General features: G+C 46.5%; 1 protein-coding gene across 1 annotated transcript; it reads left to right on the top strand.

The window, feature by feature from the left end:
* The first annotated feature begins 317 nt into the window (after window positions 1–317).
* Window positions 318–9811, top strand: eftud2 (elongation factor Tu GTP binding domain containing 2). Its single transcript, XM_057015522.1, has 28 exons — window positions 318–475; window positions 1104–1227; window positions 1305–1467; window positions 1554–1632; window positions 1759–1834; window positions 2030–2095; window positions 2188–2223; window positions 2387–2477; window positions 2556–2638; window positions 2858–3024; window positions 3110–3234; window positions 3396–3459; window positions 3552–3642; window positions 3723–3858; window positions 4063–4190; window positions 4452–4645; window positions 4741–4852; window positions 4927–5067; window positions 5158–5259; window positions 5487–5569; window positions 5727–5813; window positions 6672–6798; window positions 7186–7273; window positions 7366–7484; window positions 7716–7810; window positions 7889–8042; window positions 9272–9379; window positions 9464–9811. Exons 2-28 carry the CDS (start codon window positions 1123–1125, stop codon window positions 9557–9559), a joined length of 2916 nt encoding a protein of 971 aa, XP_056871502.1. The 5' UTR covers window positions 318–475; window positions 1104–1122; the 3' UTR covers window positions 9560–9811.
* Window positions 9812–10578: the final 767 nt, after the last annotated feature.

Genomic DNA, 10578 nt, shown 5'->3' on the forward strand with positions numbered 1-10578 from the left:
TACTTGGCGCAAGTGTATTCAGTCAACGCAGTCTAATTTTACCGATATTTTCAGGTTTATTCTTGGTAATAATCTACTGAGCCCTTGCATACATTTAGCATGTAAAAGCAAGGAGACCGCGATTCGATAAGGAAATATTGTTGGTGAACGCTCACAAGTCATCCAGTTTAACGTAAGCTGTTTAGTCATTAATTTAATTAATTAAATCGATTTTTTTAAATGTTTGTTACGTTTTCTGTCTCATATTATAGGCGTTTCGTCTTCAGTTCTATAAGGTGATTTCGTCCCGTTGACCCTAGGAGGCGATAGAGAGCTGAACGTCCAATTCATGTTCCATCACACCACAGAAGAAGAAAACCGGAAGAAGTCTTTTCTGCGCATGGCGCTATTTGAGGAATTATTTATCTTCTAAATATACTTGTCTTTATTCAGTTTCTAAAACATATTTTCTCAGCTACATTCGGTCGGACTGCAGGTAAGTTTATATTGAGGACTGTTTGTCGCATGTCTGTCTTGTAAAATATAACCGGATAAATCACAAACAACGTAACTCAAACGTCCCCTGAACTCATTCATCGCTCCACTTGTTAGCCGGTTAGCATGCTAAGAGATTGCTTTCTAATTTCAAGAAAAACGTCAGTAATAGCATCAACATTCCGTTAAGCTGTATTTTGGTCATGTTTGTCCCTACTACTTACCTGTGCTTCGTACAAGCAACCAGGGATTGGAAATAATGTTTAATCTGATGCTATTACATTAACTTAGCATGACGTTTCGCGGACACTATAATGCCGTTTACGATCGCCCACATTTTCAGAATTGAAATGTGGATGTAATAAAGTATGTAAAGTGAAGTACTAGCATGATGCAACGTTTATATAGATGGTAATAGATTTGCTTCTGAAATTGTTAATAGCGAAATTATTTTAATACATTACAAAAATAAAACTGGCATCAGAATATCAAATGGTGTATAAAGGCCGTATACGCCTTACACGGTATAATAAAGCCTTTTCTAAATGTCTGCAGGAGCTTCTCTCTAACATTGTGACTTTTTGGCTTCATATATGAACATGCTTTGGAACGTTTTGTGCACTTTACAGTCTTCTAGTTCTCTACAAGATGGAAGCCGATCTGTATGATGAGTTTGGTAACTACATCGGTCCAGAGCTGGATTCTGACGATGATGAAGATGAACTGGATGCAGAGGACAGAGATGTTGATGAGGTATAATTACTGTTGTTATCAACACTGACTGTGTCGGCCATCAACCTAGAACACATGTAACTCTTAAAACTGTGCAGGGTGATGAGGATGATGAAGATGAACCCGCCGATGCTGATGACGATGTCCCAGGTATGGAGGTCGTACTTCACGAGGACAAGAAATACTATCCTACTGCAGAAGAGGTGTATGGACCAGAGGTGGAAACCATTGTCCAAGAGGAAGACACACAACCTCTTACAGGTTAGATACAGACACACTGTAAAAATATTTGATTCGCAAGCTTACGCATTCTTCTTTTACTTATGAACTAATTTTCTCAACTTTAGAGCCCATTATTAAGCCAGTAAGGCACCGGCAGTTTACCCTGATGGAGCAGGAGTTACCTGCCACCGTGTATGATATGGAGTAAGTCATCTACGTAGATAGAGTTTAATATTTTTGTTACTTCTTTAGATGCTCCTCTTAAGCCATCCTATTCTGTAGTCCATTATTTATGTTGTGCTTTGATATTCTGCTGGGCTTTTTCTACAGATTCCTCGCAGACCTGATGGACAGTTCTGAGCTGATCCGAAATGTCACTCTGTGCGGACACCTCCATCATGGCAAGGTTAGAGTCGATGTTTCTCTGCTGCTTTTGGCAAAATCTGTCTATCTGCATGTTCTAGTCAATGAGAAATGTGACATTTGGCTACAGAAGACCTGTCCAGAAAGAGAAAGCTTGAGGAGAGGAATATGTTGGACATTTAGGACACTTTGAACATGCCTGACTACTAGATCTCATGAGTGTGTTTATTCTCTTCAGACCTGCTTTGTGGACTGCCTGATTGAACAAACACATCCAGAAATCAGGAAGAGATATGATGTTGATGTAAGTTGTGGTGATTAAATTACATTTTCATTCATTCTTCTTCTGCATGGAGTCACAGGAAAACATGTATCTTTTTTTCCAACCTTTTTTAGCTCCGATACACAGACACGCTGTTCACAGAACAAGAGGTAGGAGGTCGAACACTCATTTCATTATATCATTGCATCTTAATTTAAGCTCTGAAACGGGACGTGACAGAACTTTACCACCAGATATAAAACTAAGAAAGATGTATTAATATTAGTATTCCCACTTATTAATCCTGGTGTCTGTGACTCTGACCATCTGCAGAGGGGCGTTGGCATCAAGAGTACCCCCGTCACAATGGTGTTGCCTGACTCCAGAGGCAAATCTTATCTTTTCAACGTTATGGATACTCCAGGTACTGCGAGTTTCTGCCCATCACATGATCCTGGGATGTGTCCTGGCACATAGTAACGTAAAATCCTGTCTCTTTAAGGCCACATAAACTTCTCTGATGAGGTCACATCAAGTATCCGGATCTCGGACGGAATTGTCCTCTTCATAGATGCAGCAGAAGGGGTCAGTCACTTATTTTCTCATCATTTCATATTTGTACTTATATTTTGTTTGCACAGATTTCCGCAGTCTTGACTCAAGTCCTTTAGCTCTTGCTGCTTCTGTCTCCTCTTCCCGTGAGCTTTTTCGATGCCGCTGTTTTCTTCTCAGCCTGAAATATCTCAGTCTGTACATTTTCTGTCTTTTAACTGATTAAAGAGATTTGTTTGCGTCTCCACCCAGGTGATGTTGAACACAGAGCGCCTGATTAAACATGCTGTCCAGGAGCGAATGGCCATCACCATCTGCATCAACAAGGTGGACAGGCTGATTCTGGAGCTCAAATTACCTCCCACAGATGCTTATTATAAACTTCGCCACATTGTAGACGAGGTCAACGGTTTGCTGAAGTAGGAAAACAACTCTGCTGCCAATTTTTGATCGTTGTTTCACCCGAAAAGGATTATTATATGATTCTAAATTTCCTTTTTTCAGCACGTACTCCACAGATGAGACCATGGTGGTCTCTCCTCTGCTTGGAAATGTGTGTTTCGCCAGCCCTCAGTACAGCATCTGCTTCACCCTGGGCTCTTTTGCTAAAATCTACGCAGACACATACGGTAAGATGACATCTATAAATTCTGCATGGGCAGAGTTGGTCAGAAGAAAGAAAAAAACAAATGTGCTCTTGTACAATAGCTATAAAACAAGCTTTTACCAATATCTCAGTCCTTATATCTCCTATCTGTTAATGTCCTCATCAACTGACCTGCGTCTGCAGGAGACATCAACTATACCGAGTTTTCCAAGAGGCTCTGGGGTGACATTTACTTTAACCCTAAAACGTGAGTATTTCATATTGTTGATTTTGTCCAGAATGCTCATCATTCATATAATCCCAAAGCCCATTTTAATGCCTTTTTTGTCTCCTTAAAAGCCGCAAGTTTACCAAGAAAGCTCCCACCAGTAATTCCCAGCGCAGTTTTGTGGAATTTGTCCTGGAACCTTTGTATAAGATTCTCTCTCAGGTCAGTCATTTCTCTGGGCGTGGACGGATGTGAAGGCTTTTGGTCCGAACCTCACGTTTGAATTCTCTGTTTGTGTCCAGGTGGTGGGGGACGTGGACACGTCTCTCCCACGAGTTCTAGATGAGCTGGGGATCCATCTCTCTAAAGAGGAGCTCAAGCTGAACATCAAACCTTTGCTTAGGTTGGTGTGTAACCGCTTCTTTGGAGAATTCACCGGTAAGATTTTTTCCCATCGTTGAATTATAAGTTTATATCTTTTTAGTTGTTACGGCTGACACATTAAATGTGATATAAGGCAATGAGACCCTCATAGTCCTGATGTATAGTTCACTTCTTAATTTGGTGTATCCAGGCATGGATGAGAGTCATGAATTCCAATGATTGGTTTTAATAAATTGGTAAAATGAACTTTCCTTGCAGGCTTTGTGGACATGTGTGTGCAACACATCCCCTCACCACAGGGGGGTGCTAGAACCAAGATAGAGCATACCTATACAGGAGGGCTGGACTCGGACCTGGCAGAGGCGATGACAGAGTGTGATCCTGAAGTAAGGTTAATGGAAATAAGGCAGAACCTTCTACAAGTTATGTCAACCGGGCTCAAGCTGAATCAAAGAAATAATTCTAAAAAAAAATTAACCAACCCGGGTGTAACACCATTTTAAAGCCAGTTTAAGATAATGTGGAACACTGATTCCATTTACTGGCTTTTTTGAGGGGCCTGTGCCTTCAGGAAGGAATGTATTCCAGAGTTAGAATTTTCTTTGCCCCATTTCCGGGCTCTTATCCTCCTCTCCCGCTCTCGCCAGGGTCCTTTGATGTGCCACACCACTAAGATGTACAGCACAGAGGACGGGGTTCAGTTCCATGCATTTGGCAGGGTGCTCAGTGGGACCATCCAGGCAGGGCAACCTGTCAAGGTTTTAGGAGAGAACTACACTCTGGAAGATGAGGAGGACTCACAGATCTGCACTGTTGGCCGTCTTTGGATTTCAGTTGCCAGGTACGCTGCGTTGGTTTGGTGTCTCCCATATTTTAGGAACTATTAAAGCCATCAAAAATGACATTAGATCTCATGGAGCGGCATCTTCTATCTAGGTACCAAATTGAGGTAAACAGAGTTCCTGCTGGAAACTGGGTCCTCATCGAAGGTTGCGACCAGCCCATTGTCAAGACCGCCACGATCACTGAGCCCAGAGGGAACGAGGAGGTGAGGCCTGAAGGAGTAACGCACACAGACGTTATAAATGTGGAACCGCTAACATCTGTCATTTTCTCTGACAGGCTCAGATTTTCAGGCCATTGAAGTTCAACACGGCATCAGTTATCAAAATTGCCGTGGAGCCTGTCAACCCATCAGAGCTCCCAAAGATGTTGGATGGTCTGAGGAAGGTCAACAAGAGTTATCCATCGCTCACCACAAAGGTACGCCCCCGCGGAGTCTCTAACTCCCAGTATCCTGATTGGGGTACTGGATCCCTTAATGTAATAATATAATTTCTGCATCTGCTCCAGGTGGAAGAGTCAGGAGAGCACGTTATCTTGGGAACAGGGGAGCTTTACTTGGACTGTGTCATGCACGACCTGCGCAAGATGTACTCTGAAATTGACATTAAAGTGAGTCATTTCTGACATGTTGACTGTCATTCAGTCTTTGAAACTCAACGCACCTGCTGAATGGTTCATTTGCTACATGATTGGCATTCCGTTATCGCTGGAATAGGGACGGTGTTTTAGTTCATTAAAACAGGGAAATTGTTCGCTTCCAGAACCAACAATGGGGTCATTTCGAAGGTGAAACCGTTGCTGTCATCCCTGATAATTTCGCTCTTCTTCATCTGCAGGTCGCCGACCCCGTTGTGACCTTTTGTGAGACGGTTGTGGAGACGTCGTCACTCAAGTGCTTTGCTGAAACGCCCAACAAAAAGTTGGTGCCACAAACATACATAATTAAGACTCTTCCAGGCTTTCTTTTTATTGCTGCACTCTTCAGAGTCACTGTCAAAGTTGTTTCCTCCCCCCAGCTGAGTCTCTCCTCCCGCTCTGAGAATGAGTGACTGACAGCTGTGTGATGTGATTGACAGGAATAAGATCACCATGATTGCAGAGCCCCTGGAGAAGGGACTGGCTGAGGACATTGAGAACGAAGTTGTGCAGATCACATGGAACAGGTATGATGTAACAGATCGTCACCCTCGATGTCGGATCCCTGGATTAATGGAACTGATACCACGGGCCTTTCACGCTTTAGCTGCAGATCCTCCATCTTTCTGTCCGATGTCGTCGCCACCGTATTAATCCTCCTGATTTCGGAGCCAATCTGAGCCATCGTTTATCCTCATTATTTCCTCCGTTTGCAGCGATGAATGGGCGGGCGTGCAGGAAAGATGATTGACTCTTTAATTAAATGCTCCCTTTGAAAAAGGTATCCAAATGCGCACGGCCGGAAAAGCAATTTAAGATGCGCATTCGCAGGATTTGTGGATAAGCGTCCACTTTAAAGGTGTGGACGCAGTTGGGTTGGTGAAAGCACGTCTCACGTAAAGCAGCAGCCGTTTATCTGCTTCATACAGTCAGTTCGGGGGGGAATAAATATAACAAACCTATATTTCTTATAGAAATGTGGTATATTTCTATGTAAGTAGGTCAGAGCAGAGCTTTAATGTAAAGGAGGACCTCTGGTACGACACAAGGGTGTTCTCAGCATATTGATCAGCTCACTTCAGCTAATTGAATCACGCGCTAAAAGCACGCATGAATTTTCCCTCCGCTCTCTAAGCTGTGCTCCACCGTGACTTCCTGTCAGTCCTCCCCTCGTCTGCTCGTCCATCTGGACCCGGCAGGGCCCGCACGCTCCACAAATGCCAGAAAAGTGACATGCTTCACGGGCCATTAGACTAAAGTGTCGTTCTACTCCTCCTCCTCCATTAACCCCTCCGCCCCTGCAATCAGACAATCTCCTTCATGTTCCTGGAAGGATAATGTGCGGCTCTGCTTTTAACCTGCCTGGTTCTGCTTCCTCACGGCAGGAAGAAGCTGGGCGAGTTTTTCCAGACAAAGTATGACTGGGATCTGCTGGCTGCCAGGTCCATCTGGGCCTTTGGACCAGACACCACGGGTCCAAACATCCTCGTGGACGACACGCTGCCCTCTGAGGTGAGTCGGGTCGTTACCATCCTGTCTGTGGGTGCATTCCTGATGTGGTTTAAACACTTTTCCTGTAGATTGTTTATTGTGTACAGTAAAAAAACATTTCTACATAAGTAACATCAACGATTCTCATTTATTGTAGTGGCCTAAATGATGAGTGATTAACTTTGGTTCAAAGGTTGTGATGAACTCCTGTTTTAGCCAGAGCTCCGTCATTCTTACAGTACTAATAACACTCGACAGCCCAGCGCGGGTTGATGAATTTGTGATGACAGTTGCTGTGATATCATGTTCTGCAACACGGCCTGAGCCGGGACATCTTATGGTCCTAGCGCTCCTGTAGAGGGCTCGTCCTGGTTCCCTAAACCCCTCTATGTTGCTTCAACCCTGCAGGTGGACAAGGCGCTGCTGGGCTCGGTCAAAGACAGCATCGTTCAGGGCTTCCAGTGGGGCACCAGGGAGGGGCCTCTGTGCGACGAGCGTAAGTGTTGGAATCAAGGTTTTTTGGGCTATTTCGCTTTCAGATGTTGTATTTTTCCATGTGGGATTCACGCTGCTGTCGCGTCTCTGCAGCGATCAGGAACGTCAAGTTTAAGATCCTGGACGCCGTCATTGCTCAGGAGCCTCTCCACAGAGGCGGGGGCCAGGTCATACCTACAGCCAGAAGAGTGGTGTACTCCGCCTTCCTCATGGTGAGCTTTATCCATCCGTTCCTCCACCTCCTCACTCTTCCATTACCCTGATTACTCTTTGGGAATTTGCTGACGTGTATTTTTCTTTATTATTATTGTGGTGGGATACATCCGCCTCTTTCCCAGTTCTGGCCTCTTTCCTCATCCAACGATAAATTCATGGATCGGCTCTGCATTAATTTTCCAGGCTCTTTGCCCTCATGCTAATGTGCAGCATTGTTTATGTCGCAGGCCACTCCAAGGTTGATGGAGCCGTATTACTTTGTGGAAGTTCAGGCTCCGGCTGATTGTGTTTCTGCCGTGTACACCGTGCTGGCTCGGAGAAGGTCGGTGTAAACCATAACGTTTGAAAATCCATTTGAAATCCAGTCATTTGATCGCTAATGTGTTTTTTCATCTCGCAGGGGTCACGTCACCCAGGACGCGCCCATTCCAGGCTCTCCTCTCTACACCATCAAGGCCTTCATCCCCGCCATCGACTCGTTTGGCTTTGAGACCGACCTCCGCACACACACACAGGGACAGGCCTTCGCTCTCTCTGTGTTCCACCACTGGCAGGTAGGCAGGCCTCCCCCCCCCCCCCCGTGGCCCCCTCTTCCTGTTTGTCTAAACCGCCACTAATGTGGAGCGCCGAGTCATTACATTCGGCTTCTGCCGTGTCCGTCTCTGCCGTGTCCGTCTCTGCCGGTCGTGTTTGACGCGTGTCCCTCTGGAGAGCTGCGTCACAGCAGATTCACTTTAACTCAACGGCGCCGTCCATCATCCGGGAGGTTTAGAAGGTGCGTCTGGCTGGAAATATTCTCCCGACTTACAGTGTGCACGATCCCTGCGAGGCCAGCACGACAGACTTGGACATGAATCATTTACATTCTTGTCTAAACACTGAGACACCAGCGCACGCGTGTGTGTGTGTGTGTGTGTGTGTGTGTGTGTGAGATCTTGTGGGAAATGTTACGAATTTGTCAAGCTTGTAAGCTAAATTGTGAGCAGTCACTAAATCAGATTCCCCCTGAGGCTGATGCTGTTTTGATCGCCGAATCATGATATTTGCTCTAGCGTGAGGATTTATCGCCACGTCTCTATTTCTATTTAATTGCAGCGTCTGTATTTATTTAACTGAAAAGAGAGAAAAGTCCACCTTTCTCTTCAGGCATTCCTGGCAGACGACATCATCACGTTAGATTGTACAAGGGGGGGTACGAGTAGCGTTCCTTCTGAGCTGAACCTCTGCTCTGGATTCTCTTTACACCTTTTACACGTGAGGCCGTTTTCTCCCTCCTGTGTTGTCATGTTAACAGCACAGTGTTGTGTCTGTGTCAGCAGCAGCCTTCATCCATCTCTAGATTGTTTCTTCCCCTCCTCGTCCCCTTTTAATCTCCTCCCGAGGCTCCGAGCGTTTCTGCTTACTCGGCATGTTTTCGGGGTTGTTTTATTCGTTGCATCTATGATGAGAGCGTCACGCGCGCTGCAACGACACGGCCAAGGTCAAACGCTAAGCTTCTTAAGGAGATGGAAACACCTCCGACGTGCTGGCGCCGCGTCAGCGTTGGTGACAGAGCGAAGCGCGTGGCAGCGGTGCGAGCAGCTCCTGACTCGGTGACAGCGGGGCGAGATTTCACGCTGTCGGGCTCCTTCTGAGGGCTGCGTCAATCAGGAGGTGGCTTTGAAGCTCTTACGGACCCTTCTTGGGTCGTGCATTCACATCTGGACGGGGAGAACCAACATCCAGGCTAAATTAAATCGTCCGGACCTGAACAACAAACCATTCTTTTTGCATCTTCTTTCAGATCGTTCCCGGTGACCCTCTGGATAAAAGCATCGTGATCAGGCCGCTGGAGCCACAACCCGCCCCCCACCTGGCCAGAGAGTTCATGATCAAGACCCGGAGGCGCAAGGTCAGCCCCCCCTCCCTCCCCTCTGTTGTGTCGGAGAAATCCTGTGTTTGAGCTGCTGTGACACCTTCGCTCTTTGTTCTGCAGGGTCTGAGCGAGGACGTCAGCATCAGCAAGTTCTTCGACGATCCTATGTTGTTGGAGTTGGCCAAACAGGACGTGGTGCTCAACTACCCCATGTGAACCCACAGCTGAGACCAAAACCAGCTCGAAGCTTTTAAAAGTGTAAAGTGGCTACAAATGATGCAGGTTCCATTCAGGCCTTTAATAGATTGAGGTCCAACTGGTGTTAAACGGATACATCCTCAACGCGTGAGACTCTATTTTTCACCGCAGCTGTTTTGTTATGTGTACAAAATAAGTGTGTTTTTTTTGTAGAAAAAGACCTGATTGGTTTGATCAAATTGAAATAAAAAAAGAAAGAGATGAAATTGACTCTCGTCCCGGCTGGTCTGAGTGCGGTTGTTGCACAGGTGAGGGTTCGTGACAGGATTAGCCTCCAAAAGAGGAAACGACCAGAGCGCAACTGTAAACACAATCAATTGAATTGTTATAGGACTTAAATGCTCTCGTCTATTTAATCACTCTGCAGCGGGAGGACGGCTTTTTGTCCAGACAGCAGGATAAAAGCTGACCGAGCAACGACCACGACGGCCTGTCGGGTTCTGAAGACGGGTCGGACCGTCACTCCAAAGTGCCGAGTGTTTAACTTCGAGGTGGTTCGGCGTGCGGGTGTTGTCGCGCGTTCTGAAGGCAGGAGTGTCTGAAAGGCTCAGACCTTCATCAGTCACCAGTGACAATCCCCTGAACGCTGCCTCCGGTGGCGAGGAGGCGGAAAGTGAAAACAAGCCGCTCTGACATTTGGACTGAATGTCAATCCTGTTCGGAGATGGAGGAAGAGGAGGATGATGAGGGGAAACTGTGGCCTTTTCTGAAGCTGCGGGGGAGGGGGGGCGGATCGGCGCCCTGCCACCGGCAGCGGCTCCGTTCTCACCTTAGCAGGACGCGTTCAACTCCGAGCGTGTTGAGTAAACGTGAGATGCTCGGGGGTCCCAGACGGATGGTCGGAACCCAAGCCCCCGGAGGCCTCTTTGCAATCTGCAGCCCCTGCTAAATATAGAGCGTCGGAACAGCGCGGGGGCTGGGGGGAGGGGGGTCCTCAACCTGGAGCCCGTTCCCTTTTCCTCCTTAACCTCGCCTTT

The sequence above is a fragment of the Takifugu flavidus genome, chromosome 18 (assembly GCF_003711565.1).
Source record: "Takifugu flavidus isolate HTHZ2018 chromosome 18, ASM371156v2, whole genome shotgun sequence".
Lineage (NCBI taxonomy): Eukaryota > Metazoa > Chordata > Actinopteri > Tetraodontiformes > Tetraodontidae > Takifugu > Takifugu flavidus.